Genomic DNA, 24238 nt, shown 5'->3' with positions numbered 1-24238 from the left:
GTCAAATCCACATTATCGAAGCACTTAGAAAACAAGGAAATCTTCAGTTTTCTTTTGAAAGCCTTAATAACTGCAGTCTTTCGGATATCTAGTTTATTGTAGTCTTGTGGCCGCATATTTGAAAGCCTTAAACCTACAGTAGATATATATATCTAGGTTCCAATAATCTGAAACCATATGTAACTATTTTGTCAACATGATTTATAGGCTGCACTATATGTTGTAGTATTTTTTTTTTATTTTAGATATTTTGGACGTCTGGTTCTGATAACTTGATGGATTTTGCCTCGAAACTGGGGATTTTGCATCGTTTTGTGATAAATTTAGGAAATAATTTATTTCTAATATTATTGTATAATAACCTACCAACTGATATAGTATTTGTAATTCCCTACTTATTGGTGTAAAAAAAGGTGAAAACTGTGTATACCTGAAACCCACCTTGGGACATTTCACCGTTCGTCTAGGGATTTTATCTCTTGTAATAAAACACACGTAGGTTTGAAAAATCTTGAAGTGCAGTTCATATCATTTCCCATTTCAGGATAGAGAAACAATCAATATAAACATGTCATCTGTGAAATTAGTTCAACAGATTTTATTACTTTACAGACTTGATATGAAAAATACGCCAAAATCATTTTTAGTATTATGAACTAAATGGTACAGTACTCAGTTATTCAGTGATGTAGAAGCGTTCTACAATTCAACAACATTGCCATATTGAATTATTGGTTACAAGAAGTTTTGTTCGTTGTTTAAGGGAAAAATGATAATTGGTATCTTATTTCTCGTGAACTGGTTTAAATTGGATTCTTCTTAGATCAAATGGATGTTTCTCGTGGATGACTATTGTACTATTATCTGTTTTTCTTAATTCAACGTGACGGCCAATCAGCAAAATACACTGAAGTTAAATTCTCTTTGTAAATGCCTTCAAGATTTTAAAACTTTCTCGATTCTTTAGTATTTACGTTTCGTATCTTGTCGTGAGAGTCTACCAAGAACACTCCAAACAAGGAAATGAATCGTTTGGGATATTTTCAAATGGCAAGATGCTAATCTAGACCTATAAGAACCGGCGAACGATTTTAATCTTAGTCAGAAAAGAAGACTTTCTGTTTTCGATGGGTGTAGTCCCAGAAGGGATATTTAGAAGCCTATTTTGCCCTGGGGTGTTAGGGTGGGGGTTAATGTGCCGTTTAATCCATGGTTTAAAGGAAAGTGGGATAATTTAAGAATTAGGCATAGTCTTTTAGGGAAAAATATCTTGATCCCACACACCAAAATAAGAATAAATATAAATATCCTACTTTTATACTTGGTACTCTTTATGCCCTTTCCTCACTTGGCTATTTTCCCAGTTTCCCAGTTGGAGTCCTTGGGCTTTAGCATCTTGCTTTTCTAATTAAGGTGGTAGTTCAGCTAGTGATGATAATAATGATACTGCGAAAGGTTGTGTCAGTAAATGATACCGTCCTGTGTCGAATGCATGGTTATCAGCCTTCTGCAGTTATTCTCGGGCTGTGAAAACTCAACTCAAAATCTAAAATATACTAGAGTAGGTGACATGTTAAGACGCCAGAATAATTGTCCATTCGATTACCCGCCAAAAACGTTTCTGATTCAAGTCTTGAGATTACTAAAAAATGACGGCTAAATATTTTTTTGGGCTCAAGCTATGTCGTCCTGATGGAAGGTTCCTTTTGGTAGCTTTCCAAGGGATATTTAGCTGCAGTGATATTCCCAGAGAATTAACCTTTAGGTCTCCAGAATTCTAACTCCTGGCGCGAATATCCTTAAAATTTCACTTAAGGATATTGCATAATATCAGGGGACGTATATCTTGATACGACACATAGCAATCTTCACCCCGAATTGCGTTTTCGTTTCGAGGGGGAAGAGTGGTGAAAATAGAAGGGGAGCCGTTATCAAGGTTACCCTTCCTCCCGTACTATTACGAGTATCCAAGATGGCGCTCATTCCTATTTTAGTAGCGATTGCGCACGGTGGTTTTCCCTGTTATCTAACGTTTTTTATCGTTATTGAGAGGATTTATTATGCAATCTCTAGCTGCTTCTGCCTCTGAAAAGTTGAGTATTTTATCTTTACAGTATATAATTTTTGGCTACTGCTTCACAGTGAAATTAGCTTAATTTAATGTATTTTGGAGCTTGGCCAGTCACTGGAGGCGCCATGGGCGCTGTCGTTCGTTATGCATGTGTTATTTAGTTAGCAGAACGACATTCACAGTGGTAATAGCATTAATAAATTATGAAAGCTATTTAGGCACAATTATACTAGTAGAGATATATTATGCATACAAATTTCCTCATCCTTATGTCGATCGTATACGTTAGAGTTTCGGTGATTTAGGTAACCAAGATCTCGCCCTGCGCTAGGCTACCTGGCCTATGCGCTTTAGTATACTTTCATTATCCCTGATTACCCTCGTGTATCGTTTTATCAATTCAACAGGAGATAGTATATCTCCTAGAATTATTTATATAACTCGATACTCGTCTCCTGTGGAGATTTAAGGGTAATCCCTTTTTCCCTCTGAGTGCGGCACTCAGAGGGAAAAAGGGATTACCCTATCTTGGTCTTGACATAGAGTAGTTCACTCAGGCTTGACTAGGCTAGTGTTTTCTGTCTCCCACCCTTGCTGGCGAGTATGCCGGCTTGGGTTTTCGACAGAACCTCAGAGTATTCAGTCTTTCTGCCGGTGGCCGAGCAGCAGGGTGAGTAGTCACTCCCCTGCCGGCTTAGTGCTGCATAGGAGGCTAAGCCTCCCTAGGCCACACTTGAAGTGGTAATATGATGCCGCCACCTTCTTCCCTGCAGTCTAGAAGACTAGTCCTGTTTCGGCAGACCCTAGGCTGAAGAATAGATATTCTGCCGCCTAGGATGGCGCCGATACTGAAACAATGTTTCACTCTTGTGTGGAAGTGGCGGCAATCCTGCCGCCTTCTTCTACACTTGATACAGGACCCTTTTCTCTCCCCTCTCTGTCCTTTAGCGATGGCTTAGCTATCGCAATCCTGTGGCCGTCGGCCTGCAATCTCACCGCTTGCCGGGTAGATTGTGGTGCCGGCCGGGCTCCTACATAAGCAGCTGTATAGTCACTCAGTCTTTCCTTTATGGACATAGGCTCCGGGAAAGGTTGTGCCGTCTGTGACGGCTGCCAATGGGAGACCCCTCCGCTGCTGAGTGTTCTTCAGTCCTCTTTTGGACTGCCATCCACATTCCTGAAGCCGGCAATGCCGGCAACGGATCTTGTGGCTGGATGGAAGCTTGAATGATGCATTCTCCCCTTCCATTTGAACCCTCATTCTAGAGGAAGGCTGTAGGGTTATATACCTACACCCTTATTTATTATAAATATACATTTTAATAAGGCAGCCCTTCACTCCATACTTTCTCTCTCTGTCAGCTAGTGCCGCCAGGTACTAACCCAGCCGGCAGCATGTCGGCTGGACTGGTGCTGTCAGGTACTAACCCACGCCGGTTGGGCCGGTGCCGCCAGGTACTAACTCAGGACCGGTGCCGCCAGGTACTAACTCAGGACCGGTGCCGCCAGGTACTACCCAGCCAGCAACATGCCGGCCGGATCATGCCGCCAGGTGCTAGCCTAGCCGGCAACATACCGGCTGAACTACAGTATATGATTATACAGTAGCCAGTATATTTGCAGTATAGTATATACTGTAGACAGAAAACTATAGTATATATTATACAGTAGCTATTTTCCAGCATACTCTGTGTATCCTTGCACAGTCTATTGCTGAGACCAATCCTATATTGAAAGAATAGAATTCCTTCAATACTCTGATTAGAAATCAGTTAATAACTTATCCCACAATATTGAATGATTTAAGAAAGGTCAGTGGTAGTATACACTTATTCTATCCCTAGAGGTTGGAACTCTTCTCTTTTGAGTTTGCTCTGATCAAGGAAACTTTATAACCTTAATATTGAGGGGAGGTCATAGCAATTGGCTGGAAAGGATACACAAGTATGTGTTAATCCTAATTTCTTCTAGCTTACTATCCTAAGCTATAATGGTTAAAATATTAATATTGATATTTTACATAATCTGTTTATCATGTGTGATAAACAACCGCATGCTCATTTAATTTTCCTTTCTTTACAGGAGGAACCCCAGATGAAATGCGATGCAATCTTCTGCAACCATAGGAGTAGGAACTTCTACAGTCACAAAGTGCAGGTCTCATGCCCCCTGCATCATCATTACCGAAACCCTGCAGTACTGGGACCCCCAAGTCTGCAATATCTGTCAGACCTTGGTGACCGAAGATTTCGACGACCCCAAGTCAACGGAGTCAAGGGATGTGGCACGAGAAAAGCTAGGCAAGTGCGTACGAGGGTTCCAAAAGAACTCTCCGGGACCATACCTACCTAACGATAGGATGTGTAGCTTGCTGTTCCCAAAAGCGTCCAGATTGGCATCGAGATGGATATCAGTGAGGCGTTGCAAAGTATGGACATCCACCAGGAGGAAAGGATGTCGGAAGTGTCTACGGACACTGAAAAGGATCTACTAAAGGATGATCTCGAGGAGGAGTCTACTCTACCTCTGGAAGAAGATGAGGATGTCGTGTTGGAGTTCCTTCCGTCTGTGCCGGCACCGGAGCCGTTTCCCTCGACATCTTCAGCTTCTACACCTCCATTGGACAACATGAGCCAGGCACTGGCCCATCTCACGGCCTTAATGGAGAACATTCGCAAGCAAGGTGAAGCAAGGGAAGCGAGACTCGAGAGAGAGCTCCGTGAAGCTCCACTTACCGCCTCCCGAGCGTCCAAGACCTCCCAACCTGCTCCTAGAGCAATCCCTGGAGGTATGCGGAGTTTATGCCGATTACTAACGGAAAACTCTACATCTCAGAGAAGATGGGAGCTGTCCCCTTAGACGACATCCAGTTTTGGCCAAGCTTTAACGTTTACCCTGTTTGCTTCATTCAACTGAAGCATGAACCAATGTCAAAAGAGGAGACGGAACCGAAAGAGGTCATGGTTTTCGACCATGATAAGGCACAGGCTCTCTTGTCGAGTAGCCTAATAAAGGCGGGCTATTCAAATTCGAAAGTGTCCGCCTTGAGCAAGAAACACCCTACCTTTCTTCCTTCTGCTTTAATAGCCTTCCCCTATACATTGAAGGCATTTAAAACTGTCGCCAAGGCAGTGGAGGCAGGCAAACCATGCCCTGCACTAGAGGAGTTCAGGCCTCTATCATTAGCCTTGCCCATGGAAGAGAAGGAATGGAAGGAAGTCCACCTAACCTTCTCAGTAGGGAAACTAGACGCAGACATCGCTGGACGACAGTTTAGCGAGAATCTCCCTAAACTTTCTGACTTTCTCTTGCGCAAGGAACAAGAGACGAAAGAGAGACTTGCTGCATCCTTATCCCTACAAAACTGCATAGAGATGTGTGCAGGCCAAAGAAGTACCCCAGACATGCTCATGGTCCTGGCCAAAATACATATGGCAGCCCTAGTAAAGGACCTATATGCTTTCATGAAGGCTAGGAGAGCCTGTAGAGAGTTCGTGTTCACTGCTGCTACAGTGAAACACAAACCCAGGAAGCTGATATCTTCTAACATCTGGGATAAAGACCTCTTCCCGAATGAAGTAGTCAAAGAGGTAGTTGAGAAAGCCGCCACGGAGAATAGGAACCTTCTCCAGAAGTGGGGCATCTCCTCAAACAGGAAGTCTTCCCCGGATGCGTGTCCCCAATCTAAAGGGAAGAGGAGGAAGCCTAGACTTCCCTCTCGGCCTGCTCAACAACATCCCACAGTCGCCATGACCGCGGTTCCCCGAGTGGTGGCCCAAACACAGACCACCTTCCAAGTGGTGCCTCAACAGCTGGTTGCCCAGTCACCAGCATTCAACCCCGGGTTTGAGAGGCAAACCACTACCTTTCGGCCGAAAGGTAAAGAATCCAGACGGGGCTCCTCTAGACATCCCTCAAGACGTAGAGGAGGACGCGGTCGAGGAGGTAAACCCTTCGGACAATCGAAGCAAGGAGATGCTTCCGGTAGGAGGGAGGCTCCAACATTTTCAGGATCGTTGGACCTTCAATCTTTGGGTCCACGGCCTAATCAAGATTGGACTAGGATGGAAACAGAATAAGTCTCCACCATCATTTCCTCAATTCTTCCAACACTCCATCCCCTCATTAGAAGAATATACCCTAGAGCTCTTGAGCAAATGGGTTATAAGGAAAGCAAAGTCCATCGAATTCCAGGGAAGGCTGTTTTGTGTTCCCAAGAAGGACTCAGACAAACTCAGAGTCATTCTGGGCTTGTCGCCACTCAACAAGTTCATAGCTAACAGCAACTTCAGGATGTTAATCCTTCAACACATAAGGATCCTGTTACCCAAAGGGGTGTTCACAGTCTCGATAGACCTGGCAGATACCTATTGGCACATTCTAGTCAGTCGCTCCCCGCCCCCTCTCCTCCTACGTAGGATTTAAGTTACAGAAGATAAAGTATGTTCTCAGAGCCATACCCTTTGGACTAAATATAGCCCCAAGGATCTTCACAAAACTTGCAGACGCAGTCGTGCAACAACTTCACCTAGAAGGCGTTCAGGTAGCAGCGTACTTGGACGACTAGCTGGTGTGGGCAGTATCCGAAACGGCTCGTCTGCAAGCACCCAAAGAAGTGATCCAGTTCCTGGGACATCCGGGATGCAAGATCAACTTCAAAAAGTCTCGACTCTCTGAAGCTCATGGGTTTCAATGGCTGGAAATCCATTGGAACCTGAGGTTACACCGCCTCTCCAATCCCTCAGGGATGAGGAGGGAGATCGCAGGGTCTGTCAAGAGACTACTGAAATCCAACAGAATCTCAAGACGCCAACAGGAAAGAGTACTGGGCTCTCTCCAGTTCGCAGCAGTAACATACCCAGTGCTAAGAGCACAGCTGAAAGATGCATCAGGAGTCTGGAGAAGATACGCTTCAAACGCTCGAAGAGATCTAAAATGACCGATACCGGCCTTACTACGATCATTTCTCAAGCCGTAGTCGAGGCCAAGAGCCTAACGAGGACCGAGCCCTTGCAACCACCTCTGCCGTCGGTGACCATCCACACGGATGCCTCGATGGAAGGATGGGGAGTTCTCTTCCATCAAAGGAAAGTCCAAGGGACTTGGTTATCTCTATTCAAGGCCTTTCACATCAATATTTTGGAGGCCATGGCAGTCCTCTTGAAGTTTGGAAAACTCTCCCCTCGCAGATCAGTCCACATCAGGCTGATCTTGGACAGCGAAGTGATAATGAGATGTCTGAACCGACAAGGCTCGAGATCGTCCCATATCAACCATGTGACATTAGCCATCCTTTGTCTAGAGAGATGGCACTTATCAGCAGTTCACCTACAAGGGTTCCGCAATGTGACAGCGGACGCTCTATCCAGGCTTAAGCCAATAGAGTCAGAATGGTCCCTAGACGCAGACTTATTCTCCTCCATCTTGGAACAAGTCCCGGAACTGCAGATCGACCTCTTCGCGACGAGCGACAACAAGAAATACCTCGATATGTAGCCCCATACGAGGACCCTCTAGCAGAGACAACGGACGCCATGTCCCTCGGTTGGAACGAATGGACCCGGATTTTTCTGTTCCTTCCATCCAACCTCCTGCTGAAGGTCCTCAATGAGCTGAAATCTTTCCAGGGAACGGCAGCTCTAGTGGCCCCCAAGTGGCCCAAGAGCAACTGGTTCCCTCTAGTGATGGAACTGAAGCTGAGCCCGGCCCCTCTACCGAACCCAGCACTATCTCAACGGGATCAGAAGTCGACTGTCTTCGCTTCATCTCAGAGAACCCAAAGCCTTCATCTCATGATTTTCTCACCTTAGTGGTTAAGAAAAGTTTTGGAATCTCAAAAGGCAGTATAGACTTCTTAGAAGAATACGAGTCTAAGTCAACTAGAAGACAATATAAATCGTCTTGGAAAAAGTGGGTAGCTTTCGTTAAAGCAAAAGGACCAAAAGAAATTTCAATAGACTTCTGTCTGTCCTTCTTTATCCACCTCCATGATCAAGGTCTGGCCGCCAACACAATAACTACGTGTAAGTCAGCCCTGACCAGACCTCTTTTATACGCCTTTCAAGTGGACTTGACGAATGAAATCTTTAACAAGATCCCGAAGGCATGCGCTAGACTTAGGCCTGCAGCTCCTCCAAAGCCTATTTCATGGTTCTTGGACAAGGTCCTACATTATGCTTCATCTGTGAACAATGAAGATTGTTCTCTTAAGGATCTAACCCAAAAGGTTATTTTCCTGTTCGCTATAGCCTCTGTGGCTAGAGTTAGTGAAATAGTAGCCCTATCAAGAAATGAGGGCCACATTCAGTTCACAGAAGTGGGAGAACTGAATCTCTTTCCTGATCCAACCTTTCTCGCCAAGAACGAGCTACCCACTAAAAAATGGGGTCCTTGGAGAATCTGCCCTCTGAAGGAAGATGTCTCTCTGTGTCCAGTAGTGTCTAAAGGTCTATCTTCGAAGAACTTCAGACTTCAGGGGAGGACAGCTCTTCAAAGGAGAAACTTCAGGATCAAACTTATCCCTAAAACAACTGAGGGCAAAGCTCACCTACTTCATTCGCAGAGCGGATCCTGACAGTACACCTGCAGGTCAGGATCCGAGAAAAATTGCTTCCTCGCTGAACTTTTTTCAGTATATGAACTTTGAGCGTCTTCGCTCATATACTGGATGGAAGTCATCTAGAGTGTTCTACAAACACTATGCAAAGCAAGTGCACGAGCTAAAGCATTACGTGGTGGGGGCAGGTAGTGTATTAAAACCTGTCGTCTAGTGCTACGATGAACAGTGAATTGATTGGGACTATCAATTAGGGTGAAAAGGTGTTGACACTTCAGGTGCGATACCTTTTAAGTGGGTGTCACCATGGTGACACTAAGACTGTTCAAAATCTCAGGTGTGGAATTATACAGATAACACTTGTGCCGTGTGTACATAGTATACAGTGTTGATAGTATACAACATGTACAGAAAATTATATTAGAAAATTTTATCAAAATTTTCAAATTTCAGAGTGGCAGTAATCATTTCTTCCCTTTCAGGGAGAAAAACGTTTTCTGTATACGTTGTACGTATAATTCCCGTAACCTGTTACGCTCGTTATTCCATTTGGACACTTATTCGAAATAAATGTCTATTAGAGTGTAATTGCAATTAGCACAATAAATATGGCCAGAGTTCTCTTACTTATTTAACCAAGTAAACCTCATATTATTGTATGCTTACAAACTATGGATATACAGTAGTTGATACTTAGTTGTTCTGACAACACATACAAACCGTGAGACCTTTGTATATCTAGTTGATACTTATGTTTGTTCATACAATATATGCAAACCTTGAGACCCCTTTTCTACTGTCTAGTATGACTCTTCCTTGCAGGAGGCAGGAAGCCCTAACATGGTCCATGATTAGTGGTAATGACGTATAACGGTAATGTCATGTGTCTCAATGGTCCGGATGACCATAGAAAAATTTGTCCTAAGGTTAAGGCACCTATGAAAATACAGAGATACAGTACTTTCTAGTAATTCTCTGGTAACCTTCCATCAGGACGACATGGCTTAAGCCCTAAAAACGGATTTTGAAGCGAAGCGAAAAATCTATTTTTGAGTGAGATAGCCATGTCGTCCTGATGGACCCGCCCTCCTTTTCCATAGAAAAGGCATAGGTAAGATCCCTCCCAAAAACTACTATATCTGTAGCACCATGCTCAATGCTACAAGGAATGAGCGCCATCTTAGATACTTGTAATGGTACGGAAGGAAGGGTAACCTTGATAGCGGCCCCCCTTCTATTTTCGCCACTCTTCCCCCTCGAAACGCAAACGCTATTTGGGGTGAAGATTGCTATGTGTCGTATCAAGATATATGTCCCCTGATATTATGCGATATCCTTAAGTGAAATTTTAAGGATATTCGCGCCAGGAGTTAGAATTCTGGAGACCTAAAGGTTAATTCTCTGGGAATATCACTGTAGCCAAATATCCCTTAGAAAGCTACCAATAGTAACCTTCCATCAGGACGTCATGGCTATCTCACCCAAAAATAGATTTTTCGCTTCGCTTCAAGATCCGTTAAATAGATATACACGAACACAGATTCAACCCTTCCCAGCCCTAACTATAACACGGCAGTTGTGGTTTCCGAGTGAACTTCTCCGGGTAGCCTCTCTCCCCAGGAAAAACAAAATGCCTAATGAATAATCAATAAAATAAATATTTCAAGAGCAATAACAAACTTAAAATAGAGCTTTCATATATAAACTTTAAAAACTTAAAGAAAACCAGAAAAGGAATAAGATAGCATAGTATGCCCGAGAATGCCCTCAAGCAAGAGAACTCTACCTCAAGACAGTTGAAGTCCATGGTTCAGAGGCTACCCAAGACTAGAGAACAATGGTATTATGGTTTGATGTTGGAGTAACCTCCTAGAAGAGCTGCTTACCATAGCTAAAGAGTCCCTTTTACCCTTACCAAGAGGAAAGTAGCCACTTGTGAGAAGTTGTCAGGTGTATGAGGACAGAGGAGAATGCGGGAAATATAGGCCAGACTATTCGGTGTATGTGTAGGCAAAGGAAAAATGAGCCGTAACCAGAGAGAGGGATCCAATGCAGTACTATCTATCAAAGGAACCAATAACTCTAGTAGTAGTATCTCAACGGGTAGCTGGTGCCAAACATTTGATCTTTATTACATACGGGATATTACCATTTCCCATATCATTGTCCGTTCATCTTAAGTGGTCGTTCTATCAGATGATGACTGTATCTTATCTTTCTCGGAATTGATGAGATTAATTGAAGTACAGCAATCCTCTTCAGTGCCAAGGGCTGTGCTGTGGCATTTGCGCCCTCTGGGAGAATCGTAACTTGATGACTTCTGTAATTACATTGCATTATTTATTTCTTTATTTCATTTCCTTACTGGGCTATTTTCCCGTGCTGACGTCCTTGGGATTATAGCATCCTGCTTTTCCATCTAGGGGTGCAGCTTAGCTAGTAATAATAATGCTGATTAGTGATGTGGAATGGCGATGACTGTAGCGTAGGCCTACTGTACAACCTGATCACCAAAATGAGAAGTCCTAATCACGTGGACATTTAAATCATTGATATGGGTTTGATCAATCACTTTATTTATGGTTCTTTACCTATTGTTTTTTTTATCATTCTTGTTAGTTTAGTTTCTAAGTATGGTGTATCCTTTTGATTACCATTAATTCTTATGCTGTCTGGAGACATTGAGCGCAATCCGGGACCAGTACGTCCTAGATTTCGTCAATGTCGTCTTCTGTATCTGTATTGCAATATTCGTGGTCTTCATGCAAATATTCAAGACCTTGCAGTTGCGTCCAGCCTGTAAGATATTTTTTTGTGCTCAGAAACTTTGGTTTCTAATATGAGGCACTCATCTGAGATCCTTATAACTGGTTTTAATAAGCCAATAATTTTGAAACAGGAGGCCATTCCTAGGGACGGGAATGGCGGTGTGCATTAGGATTGAGTACCCTGTTTCTCATAAGTCCTGCTATGAACGGGGATGTCATGAGATTCAGGTAATAAAAGTTTGTGGCAGGAATAATCCTTTTATTTGTGCAATTTCTACTGGAATCCTGACATGGATGATTTTATCTTCGATTGTCTTCTTACCATTATGGCTAAGATACAAGAAGATGATAGAAAGGCATCTTTTGTCCTTGATGGTGATTTCAATGCTCAACATAGGGGGTGGTTAAATTCTGTTTCTCCTACCAATCGCCATGGCTTAAGAGCTTTAGATTATGCCTCTGAATCAGGCTGTGAGCAAATCATAAGTGAAGCCACTCACAGGTCTAGTAACTGCTTAAACTTCGTATACACCGACTCCCTTGGCGTTTTAACAAGTAAAGTTGGTTCTCCAGTTGGGAATCTGATCATGCATTGATTTCATTAGTAGTGAAGACTGAGCGGCCTGTCCCTGATGTATCATACTCATGTAAGATTTATATGAAATCTCAAGCACACTAGAATAGGATTTTGAGTGATCTTTTGGGCTTGAATTGATCATAATGGTATAGTAGTGTTGATCCTGTTGTCCATTTGGATGAGAATCCAATCAACATAATTGATAGGCGTATCCCTTCTCGTGTGCTAAGGTACTGAGTGAAGGACAAACCATGGTTCAATGAAGATTGCAGTCGTGCTTTTTTGGAGAGGCAGGATGCCTATCATCTTTGGAAGGTTAACAGATCAGATTTGACTCGGAATAACTATACTCAGCTTAGAGTCTTTGCTCAGCGAGTTTATGCTTCAACTCAAAAGGAATACAATTAAATAATAAAAGAAACCCTTTCTGGTGCAACCCAGGAACGTAAGTGGTCGACTACCCTTAAATCTACACACTTTGGTGTAGATGCATCAATTTCTCCTCTACTTAAATCAGATGGCTCTGTCACTCACTATCCAAAGAAAAAAGCAACCCTTTTGGTTGATGTATTGAAGGGTAAACTAACTAGTTTAGCTTTCCGATCTCGTAAAATTAAAGCTCTGTTGATGGATCTTGATGCTTATGGAGGTGTAGAGCCAAATGGTAGTTTTCCTTTGTTTTTTAGAAGAAAAAAAAACTACAGATTTCTTAGCTCCAAAGTTATCAATTATTTTGCGCAAATTATCAAGAAGAGGAACTTTTAGCACTGGTTGGAGAATTGGTAATGTTACTCCTCTATGTAAATGTTTTTGGAGTAGCTCAAGTCCAATTGATTACCACGCAATTTCCATAACTCGTATTATCTAAGTTTTTGAACGTCTTTTAACAAAACGTGTTAATAGGTTTGCTCAAGGTAATCATCTATTCCCAAGTTTGCAATTTGGTTTTCGTAAAGGCCTTGGAGCATATGATGCCCTTCTTACAATCTCCAACGCTGTACAGAAGTCCCTTGATTGTGGTCAGGAAGTTCGTATGATTGGCCTTGATTTTAGTGCTGCCTTTGACCGTGTTAATCATTAGGCCCTTGTTTTCAAACTCAAACAGTTGGGAGTGGGTGGGTCGTTTCTTAGCATTATTATTAAATTTTTAAGTAATAGATTACAAAGAGTTGTTGTTGATGGGCACTATAGTGAATATAGGAATGTGATATTTGGTGTTCCTCAGGGTAATGATCTTGACCCAATACTTTTCCTACTATATACACATGACATATGGTTTGGCCTAGAAAAAAAGCTTGTTGTATATGCAAATGATGCTACTCTCTTTGCATCAATCCCATCTCCTGAATGTAGATCTGGGGTTGCTGAATACCTTACAGAGATCTAGCTAAAGCTAGTGTTTGGTGCAAATTATGGGGAATGAAGTTGAATCCTAACAAAATCGAAGTAGGATTGTAAATAAGTCAAGAACAGTGACTCCTCAACATCCGGATCTCAGCATTGATAATGTTTTCTTTAACTTTGTATGAATCTTTTAAAATTTCAGGTGTGATTCTCGATAGTTAATATACTTTTGGGAAACACATTAGGTCTGTGTCTACTTCAATTGCACAAAAAATGACTTACTGAAAAACTCTTTTAAGATTATCGTTGATCAATCTATTCAATCCATTCTGAGAAAGTGTTTTAATTCTTTCATTCTACCTTGTTTCTCATGGCGGGTCTTCACCTGCTGATTCTCATCTTAATTTGTTGGACAGGAACTTACGTTCTATCAAATTTCTTACTCCTGATCTAGATATTAATCTCTTGCACCGTCGTTCAATTAGTTTGTTATTCATGTTGCATAAGATTTTTCATAATTCTGATCATCCCTTACATTCAGATCTTCCCGGACAGTTTCATCCTGTTCGTAATACTAGGCATGCAGTTAATTCTAATAGTCAGGCCTTCTCCATCATGAGGCTCGATACCATACAATATTATAGAAGATTTATTCCAGCTGTGACCAAGTTGTAGAATGATCTTCCTAATTGGGTAGGTGAATACACAGAAATTCAAAAGCCCAAACTTGCAGTAAATGTTTTTATGTTGAACAGGGTGACATGTCTTTCTATAGTTTATATGTTAAAGATCTGTTTTAATATTGTTACTCTTCTTAAAAATTTTTATTTTAATTGTTCATCACTTCTCATATAGTTTATTAATTTCCTTTTTCCTTTCCTCACTGGGTTGTTTTTCCCTGTTGAAGCCTTTGGGCCTATAGCATCCTTCTTTTCCAACTAGGGTTGTAGCTTAGCTGATAATAATAATAATAATAATAATAATAATAATAATAATAATACTTTTCATAGTTAGGCCGAGGAAATCTTGCCCTACTTGAATTAGACTTCTCAGGCTCTTTCGATGTCCACGACCAAGGTCATTTGCCGAGAGAAGTCAAGCTGCTGCTAAAAGAATTTCATAACTTAAAATCATAGAAAGCAGATGCGAATAGTGGTGTACTTTAAGTGACGCATACACTTATACAACACAGTCCTTAGTGAATTCCGTGTGAAGTCTTAAATTAGAATGATGTAACATAGTATTATATGACAATTGTGGACGCGATAGCTGTGTGTGTGTGTGTGTGTGTGTGTGGCAATCAAAGCTAACGAACCACAAAAGTACACAAACATAATTCATTAATATATTTGAATGTAAAATGAGTTAATTAAAGTTTGGTATATTGTTTCTGAACATCTGTATTTTCCTGCTTTATTTTTTAGATATATATATATATATATATATATATATATACATATATGCATATATATATATGTGTGTATATGCATATGTATATATATATATATATATATATATATATATATGCACATATATACGTATATATATATATATATATATATATATATATATATATATATATATATATATACTGTATATATCTTTTATCATGGTTCCATATTGGGTATGAGAAAATGTACGTGATCCCTTTAATTCCAATAACACCTGTCTCTTCAACAAGGTCATCCATGGAAGTTATGCTGTGAATAAGAAGACAGGGCCCTGACGTCACTCGGACCACACCGCAGACATGCGAAGGACGCAGAAAGCCGAAGACAGGGAAAGAAGAGCGGAGGTGAAGACAATAGTGCACAAACCTTCGATGCAGGCGTCCATCGCTGCCATATATGAACAAGACGACGACTCAAATGGTGGGCAGTCTCTCTCTCTCTCTCTCTCTCTCTCTCTCTCTCTCTCTCTCTCTCTCTCTCTCTCTCTCTCTCTCTCTGCTCTTTTATATTTAAGAATTCCTGAATTTTCACTAGAAGATATTACCTGTCATCTACTTTAACTTTGTTAAGACCTAGAAAGTTTCTACTTTGTGAAATTCGTTTTAGTTCTTTCCTTGGATTAAACATTTATCTCAGATTCATGAGCTTCGTTTTCTTAGTTTATCTATTACTTATTCATTCAGCTCTTTAGTTTATTCTTTACTTTCTTTCCCTTTCTGGGTTGATTTTCCCGTTGGCTCCTTAGGTCACCATTCAATATTTTTACTACTACTACTACTACTACTACTACTACTACTACTACTACTACTACTACTTTTACCACTACCACTGCTACTACTACTACTACTACTACTGATGATGATGATGATGATGATAGACTAATAATAAGGACTATATTGATATTACAATGCTTGTACATGTCCATTTCTCAAACTTATTCCTACACTTATTTAAATTTTTGGACGAACTACAATTTATATCTATTTTATGCTAAAATCATTACTAAATTTGTAGCTTACTTATGCGTCTCATAGATATTTACTGTACAATTATATTTCTTTATATTCTATTCATATTGCTTCCTTTTTTTTAGAATTCTTTTATACTTTTATTACTTACTAAGTTACAGCCTTAGTTGGAAAACCAGTCTGGAGTTTATTGCAACTTTCTAGAAAAATTTATCCATATGATACTTTCTTTTATTTCACTAGATGAGGACCCAAGTACAGCGAAAAATGATGTTATCTATGAACGTCCTGATGGCGGATGGGGGTGGCTTGTTGTAGTTGGCACCAGCCTCTGTTTTGTAAGTGGGAAAAGTCATCAGACTTCATCTGCATTTTATAAGTTGCCAAAATAGAGGGACATCCATGAGTATCAATAAAGGAAAATGCAATGTTTGCATTGAATATAGCTAAGTCATATCTAATATGTTACATGTCGTCACTTGTGAATTTTGTTTTTGGTTTCACAACGCTTCAAAAATAATCTTGTTCTGGCTGTGAAAACACTTTAATTGTCTACACTGTGCAATATTAGTTTCTTGTAGCATTCCCTCTAGATGTCGGTTTCATACCAAAGTTCAGTTTCATTGCATATAATAAGTGCATTCTGGACAAAACAGTTTCACAATTATATGATTAGAAATTTCTATGGTTGGATTTGAAGACTTGCAACAACTTTATTTTCTTTACTAGTAATGAGAAATGCTCATTATTATCATTAGGAATTTTAACTCTTCATTTTACTCCTCTTAAAATGTTGTCTCAATTTCTGTATATCTCAGATGCTGGTGGGGATGCAGGGACCATGCTTTGGTATCTTCTATGCTGACCGACTGCAGGAGCTGGGAAGCTCTCCATCACTACCTGCCTGGCTCTTTAACTTTCAAGCATTTTGCTATAATTTAGTAGGTGAGTATATACTGCATAATTGATTATTATTTTTGTGACATTTAAGCCCGGCATTAGCATACGCGAATTGTTTTAAGTTGTAGGCTTTTTGTCCAGATGGTAGGTGCTTTATCAAATGGCTTTTAGCAATTCCAAATATAGTATAAAATCAATCTTCTTTGTTTGGTCCTTATGTAGATGCCTCCTGATACAGAAAGTTTTTCATGGAGTTTTATTATTGATATTCCTCAGTGATCGCTGGGGTTAGATAACAGAGACTACAAATAAGATTGAAAAACTGCAAAATATTGGTGCCCGAGGGTCAGTCAACTCATAACCCCACTACCCAACTGAGCTCTGCCTACATGCAGTTGACTAACATCCTGAATAACTCACTACATTGATTTTGCCTAGTTTCTATCACAGTATTGTAGTTTAAAGTACTGTAAAAGGGTATTGTAATTACACATTATCATCACTGCTACAATAAACTAGTATAGTATGGTACCTAAGGTAAAACAACTCATAACATGTAAGTCGTCGCCACGCCACATAATGTACTGTATACATGAAATATAGTTGTTCCTAACTAACAGCGATAGTGCATATTGCAGTTAATATATGTAAAGTACTATTACTACAGTATAGCTTAACTAGATATGATGAGAAAACATATCACTCATAAGTAATTGCTGTCCTTGCATGGTAGCCTTACTATCCTCACAGCTCATCACCCAATACATAGCTTGCAACTACATAGCTTTCATACGACACAGTGTACACTGTTAGTTCTTTTTCAATGAACATATCGAACATTTGATTATAGGAATACATACAGTACAGTACTGTATTACCACTACGTACAAATAAAATACCATACAACAATAAAAAGAGGACAACACAGTTCACTTGCCATTTAAAAAGGAGCTCTAACCAGAGAAATTGGTCTTGGTCTCGAGATTCATAATCCGTAATACACAGTAGATATAGTTCTAGCACATTGAATTTGTACAACTCCTGTACCAGCAAAGTAGAGTAACAAATATAGTGTACATACAGTTCCTGAAAGTAGCATTGTACCTGAAGGGATGCGTTAAGAGTCCTAGGAACAAAAAGAACATGGCCGGCTTGAAAACGTTGCACTGTGCAGAGAACCTAACTGAGAAGTTTTATCTAAGGTTCACAAAAAAATTTAAACTAATATTTGAAATATTTCGGGGATTTAGATGTTTAGATTGTCTAAACCGCAAAGACAGAATCAGTACAGTATAGGTACTGCAATCTCATACCGATAAAATGAAATATTCTATATTTATGAGATACTTAATATAGTAATAAATTAAGAAACTCTACAAATTTGTAGAGAGACCTGCATTATTATGGAGCTCCTCTTAAATATGTAAATTTGATTAAGTCTGTTCATGAGAATAGTAAGTGCAAAATTAATGCTAGTGGAGTCCTATCAAATGAATTTCCAGTGAACAGTGGAGTACTCCAAGGGAATGTGTTGTCACCTATGATGTTTATCCTCCTCATGGATTTTGTAATGAATAGAACAGTTGGAGATGTTGGAGATGGATTGGACTGGATTGGTAACAGAAAATAAGCTGACCTAGAGTATGCTGATGACGCTGACCTTATTAGCAGAACACCACAGGATTTGTAGTGCTTGGTTACCAAAATGCATGAAATATCACAGGTGATTGGGTTCAAGATAAATAGAAGAAAGACAGAAATGATGAGAATGGAGTATGTAATGGAAGATGAAATATCATTGGAAAGAGAAAGGATTAATGAGGTAGAATAATTTAGATATTTAGGAACTATGATCTCTAATACAGGGTCTTTAGAATTAGATTTTAATGAAAGATTGAAAAAAGCAAATCAGACAATGGCTAGTTTAAATAACATTTGGAAATCAAATCGCCTGAAAATACACATAAAAATCAGGCTATATATCAGTTTAGTGAGACCGGCGTTACTGTATGGACATGAGACGCGGTATGACAATAAAAAACAATATTCAACAGATTTTGTAGATTTGAGAACAAAACCCTCAGAAGAATATTGGGAGTTAAATGGCAGGACATGATCAGAAATGAAACTATAAGAGAGGTTACTCGAGTACCATATATGGATGAGATCATGATGATGGGCAGATGGAGATGGTTTGGTGATGCTCTTCACACTCCCAAGAGAGATTAGGGCACCAAACTTTCAACTGGGCTCCACAAGACACTAGAAGAGTTGGAAGACCAAGACCTACATGGCTGAGGACTATGAAGCGTTAAGTAGGAGAGGACAATTGGAGAAGTATTGATTTAAAAGCTCAAGATAGTAATGACTGGTGAAATGTAACTGAGGCCCTTTGCGTCAATAGGCGTAGGAGGAGATGATGATGGTGATGATGATACCTGTAGGTTCAAGTATCTCAATAGGTCTATTTGGGAGAATTTAATCACCTTTACATGTTGAAATAGTATTAAAGATGCTCTTTCAAGTTTGACCCCTCCAGGGGGCTGTGTCACTGACCATATTATCATTATTATTACTATCCAAGCTACAACCCTAGTTGGAAAAGCAAGATGCTATAAGCCCAGGGGCTCCAATAGGGAAAAATAGGTCAGTGAGGAAAGGAAATAAGGAAATAAATAAATGATGAGAACAAATTAACAATAAATCATTCTAAAAAAAGTAACAACGTCAAAACATGTCATATATAAACTATTAACAACGTCAAAAACAGATATGTCATATATAAACAATAAAAAGACTCATGTCAGCCTGGTCAACATAAAAACATTTGCTCCAACTTTGAACTTTTGAAGTTCTACTAATTCAACTACCCGATTAGGAAGACCATTCCACAACTTGGTAACAGCTGGAATAAAACTTCTAGAACCTCATGATGGAGAAGGCGTGGCTATTAGAATTAACTGCCTGCCTAGTATAGATTACGAACAGGATAGAATTCTCCTGGGAGATCTGAATGTAAAGGATGGTCAGAGTTATGAAAAATCTTATGCAACATGCATAATGAACTAATTGAACGACGGTGCCAGAGATTAATATCTAGATCAGGAATAAGAAATTTAATAAACCGTAAGTTTCTGTCCAAGAAATTAAGATAAGAATCAGCAGCTGAAGACCAGACAGGAGAACAATACTCAAAACAAGGTAGAATGAAAGAATTAAAACACCTCTTCAGAATAAATTGATCACCGAAAATCTTAAAAGACTTTCTCAATAAGCCTATTTTTTGTGCAATTGAAGAAAACACAGACCCAATGTGTTTGTCTGTCTGTCTGTATAGATTGCCTTACCTTGTGTAAGACCCAATGTGTTTCTCAAAAGTAAATTTGCTGTCGAGAATCACACCTAAAATTTTAAAAGAGTTGTATAAATTTAAAGAAACATTATCAATACTGAGATCCGGATGTTGAGCCAACGTCCTTGACCTAATTACAATCATACTTTGAGTTTTATTAGGATTCAACTTCATACCCCATAATTTGCACCATGCACTAATTTTAGCTAAATCTCTATTAAGGGATTCAGCAACCGCAGATCTACATTCAGGGGATGGAATTGATGCAATGAGAGTAGCATCATCTGCATATGCAACAAGCTTGTTTTCTAGGCCAAACCACATGTCATGTGTATATAGTATGAAAAGTAATGGGCCAAGAACACTACCCTGTGGAACACCGGATATCACATTCCTATACTCACTATGGTGTCCATCAACAACAATTCTTTGAGATAGAGAACATGAAATATGTTTAAAGGCTACTCATGAGTGGCAAAGGCAAGGGACAGTGACAATGCCCTATAGACTGATCATATATGCCTATGGTCAGCATCAAAGTCCCCTCTCTACCTAAGGTAGGACCGGGGACCAGGAAATGGCTGCTGTGACTTAGTAGGTAGACCTGTAGGCCACGCCAAAACGCACATCCTTAGCTCACAAGGATGGTGAGGTTATAAACACCACAAGAAACTATTAAGCTTGTGCGGAACTTGAACCCCAATCCAGCAGATCACCAGGCAGGGACTTTTCCAATAAGCCACTATGAAAAAAAATTCACTTGTTCTCTCACTGAATTTAAAGACCAAGATATTTGTCTCACGTTGGCCCACACTTAATTTATCCTTTTATCTTTAGGACCTGGTCATGAGTATGCAATTCAAAATAATGAACATAGGATTATAAAAAGTATTAGCAAGGCATCTCTCTCTCTCTCTCTCTCTCTCTCTCTCTCTCTCTCTCTCTCTCTCTCTCTCTCTCTCTCTCTCTCTCTCTCTGGTGGATATACGAGGTGCCTCACACTGAGGGACCTGGGGGAACCCAAACAAAAGATAAGGCAATAAGGTAAGGCTCTCTCTCTCTCTCTCTCTCTCTCTCTCTCTCTCTCTCTCTCTCTCTCTCTCTCTCTCTCTCTCTCTCTCACATAACAGTTAGGGAAAATGTTATAGATAAAGTTATTAATAGATATTTTCATTAGACTACGAAAGTGGTGATATAGGTTTCTAAGTAAAGGTGTGCTTACTATATGTAGGTGATGAATCGGTTTTATTATAGTTCCGGTCAGAACAACATTTTTCTTATAAAAATGCGGTTTTCATTTAGGAAAAAAAAATCCCGTTTTATCCTAAGATAAATATAAAATCTTTAGTTGAAAATTTAGTCTTTTTTCAGTCATAAGAGATGATTTTCTTTAGTATTATTCATAAAAATTCCCTCTCCCCGCCCCCCAAAAAGGTATTACGCTACTTTATCATAGTTTCCCTTATATTTTGTCCTATTCATTTTCTATCAATAAAAACTATACATCAATGTTAGAGAAAACAAAAATATTGGATACTAAAATAATATTTTTAGTAATATTTTCTATCCAAAAATTATTTGTTATTTTACTTCTTACCTGTGATTTGCCTTTATATTTAGGGTATGTATATTCATTTTTTAGAGCCTTTGTAGTTTATGGGGACACGCCGAGAAAAATGGACAACAACTAACCCAAACTTCCCCCCTAACATGACCTACAAGCCGTGTCCTTACCTTCCTAATGACCTAGCAGGCGGGGGGGGGGGGGGGGCTAACGCCCCCCTGCAACCCCCTAACCACTGTCGCTATCATACAAACCCCACAAACCCAACCTAACCGAACCTAGTAGTTCCCAGGTCACAACCCCTACCCGGGGCTTGCTTCTTGGGCTGAACTTAGAAAATATAAAATAACTTCACATCTTCTCCATAAGGAAAAAAGATTGGGCTAGTAATAAGAAAGATATCGCCCTGTCCCGATAAACTACATTCAAATTTATTATTAAATGTTTTGATATATTTGTCCAAAGTTTATGAAAAGAGGAAATATGATCTCCAAAAATATATTCCCAGTATATATCTTCCATTTATCTATTATAATGTATAGAGAAAGTAACTGAGATGAATACAGTAGGTGTTGTCATTTGCTATATCCATATCAAGTCTACTGTATTTCGTGAAGCCTCTACCACTTCATAAGGTGCAATGCATGAAAGTAAAGTGAAATGTGATAATGTGAGGACACGAAGGAGAGACGATTGAGAACTGACAAGTCTATTGCTTGCTTGCTTGCTTTTAGATTGGCGTCCCTTATAAAGAAGGGGACCATTGGCTCTAATACAGCCTGTAAGTGAGATAATCTTGTGAAAGTGGCAGATCGGGAACACAGAGGACGAGGAGAGACAGCTTGATGCTGGGGTGACAGCAGCATTACGACTGAGGCTGGAGTCAAAAGCTCAGTTGTGGGGCACCGTGAAGCTGACAAGGCCTCCCTAAACACGGTTCCTCTTTGTCTTAGAGAAATTTCTTTTTTTTCCTATTGTAGGTCCAAACTGGACGACGTTCAATTAGGGAGTGTTTATTGCTTGCACGACTAGTATAGTCAAGTCTTTTAAGTGAGGCAGATTTGCACCGACTCGCATCTGTGTCCTTTTTTTGCTCGGAAAAGTTTCCTGCTGTCTGATTGGTTAGAATTATCTTGTCCAACCAATCAGCGATCAGGAAACTTTTCCGAGCTAAAAGGGCACCCCTGCGAGTCGGTGCAAATCTGCCTCACTAAAAAGAATTGACTATAGTACATGAAGTCATGCAGACGAAATAGTAGTGACTGAATCGGGCAGCACCTTCCGTATGCTACAGACTGCCTTCGTGCTAGAGCCTATGTCTTGCTTTTTGGTTGGCAATCTAAAAATCAATCAATCAAAAACCTCCGTACGCACAACAGTCAAGTCTGACGGCCATTTGTGTTTCTTTTACATTTTCATAAAGGGATTACAAAGCAATAAACATGAAATGAAACGTGATATATACATCTGCGGAAAGGCCGTAAAATTCTATATAAGAAGATGTATACAAATATCTTGAAGGCAAGATTAAATATGCTCAATCTTGAAGCAAATTTCAGGGGAACATACAGGGATGATGAGTGTGACCTTTGTAAAGAAGATAGGCTACTACAGAACATTCATTTTTATGCCCAAAATAAGGAAAGTTAATGAAACCAGATAAAAGTGTAGGGATGTTACAAAATCCTAGGAGGGATCTAGCTGCATTCAAAAGTAGGGAAATGGGTATGAAAGAAGAATTTAAAAAGTCCAAACTGATCACAATAGGTTGCCGAAAGGATGATAGTAAGGTGTTATCCCAACTGATTTCAGGGTATACTAGGATAAAAGTAAAGATTGAGAATCCCATTATTAATTCATTTATGGTACAGGTAAAATATGCTAAACTACGATGATAAGAATAAGCTTAGAAACTTTGCACCCATCTATAATGCGATAGAGTTCCTGCAAACTTATCTTGCGGAGTAAGCAATTAGGAACTAGGAACCCGTAGCGAGTACGGGTTGAAAATAGTAGGTACATAACACGATGTGAAATTCGAAAAGGTGAGACCTTTATTGTATTCAACCCCCCCCCCCCCCCGCCCCCAGACAAGGACTATTTACAATATTTTTTGTTTATATTCTTTGAGCCCCGTTAATCATGGTATCTTCGAGGGGGGTGCAGACGCCCCCGGGTTTTTGAGACCAGTGGTTGGGGGGTGTCATTGGTTGTTGATTTGCATGCCGTTTTGTTCGACAGGATGCCTCCCCAAGCTGGGTCTCCGAGGAGTTCGACTGTCTGTTGCCGATGCCTGCGGTACCAAGTGGGAGGCAGCTTGTTTTGGGATGGTACTCTATGGTGGCTGCTTCTGGCTTCTGTGGTATCGTCATTCAATGTCAAGAATGCAGGTATTAGCCTGTCAATGGGGACCCAATCTTCTTGACTGTGGATCATGAGGCTGTATGCCTTGGGTGAACATTCGCCAAAACAGTAAGGTCCTCAGTATGGCCACGTCAAGGGAGGCCGGTGTGTGTCGTTACTGGCAAAATCGTGGCTGCCGGTGTCCAGGCCCTTTGGCTATAAGTGCTTGGTCCTATCTGAGAAAGTCTTGAGGCATGGTGTAAATTGTCCAGCGATCTCACAGTCTTGTGATCGGAGTGTCTTGCTTGGTGTTGTCATTGGGGAAAAATTCCCAGGGAATGTAG

The 24238-nt window shown here is 40.1% G+C and overlaps 1 protein-coding gene across 6 annotated transcripts in view; it reads left to right on the top strand.

The window, feature by feature from the left end:
• Positions 1–24238, top strand: part of LOC137627629 (monocarboxylate transporter 7-like) — a 75904-nt gene that overhangs the window by 26174 nt on the left and 25492 nt on the right. For all 6 annotated transcript variants that reach the window (XM_068358742.1, XM_068358741.1, XM_068358740.1 and 3 more), the window contains 3 exons: positions 14998–15187; positions 15979–16073; positions 16554–16680. In XM_068358742.1, coding sequence (XP_068214843.1) covers positions 15067–15187; positions 15979–16073; positions 16554–16680 — 343 coding nt within the window. In that variant the 5' untranslated portion in view covers positions 14998–15066. The remainder of the gene's footprint in view (positions 1–14997; positions 15188–15978; positions 16074–16553; positions 16681–24238) is intronic.

The sequence above is a fragment of the Palaemon carinicauda genome, chromosome 35 (assembly GCF_036898095.1).
Source record: "Palaemon carinicauda isolate YSFRI2023 chromosome 35, ASM3689809v2, whole genome shotgun sequence".
NCBI lineage: Eukaryota > Metazoa > Arthropoda > Malacostraca > Decapoda > Palaemonidae > Palaemon > Palaemon carinicauda.
The sequence above is the reverse complement of the archived record's forward strand: the minus strand, read 5'-3'. Positions and strand labels throughout refer to the sequence as shown.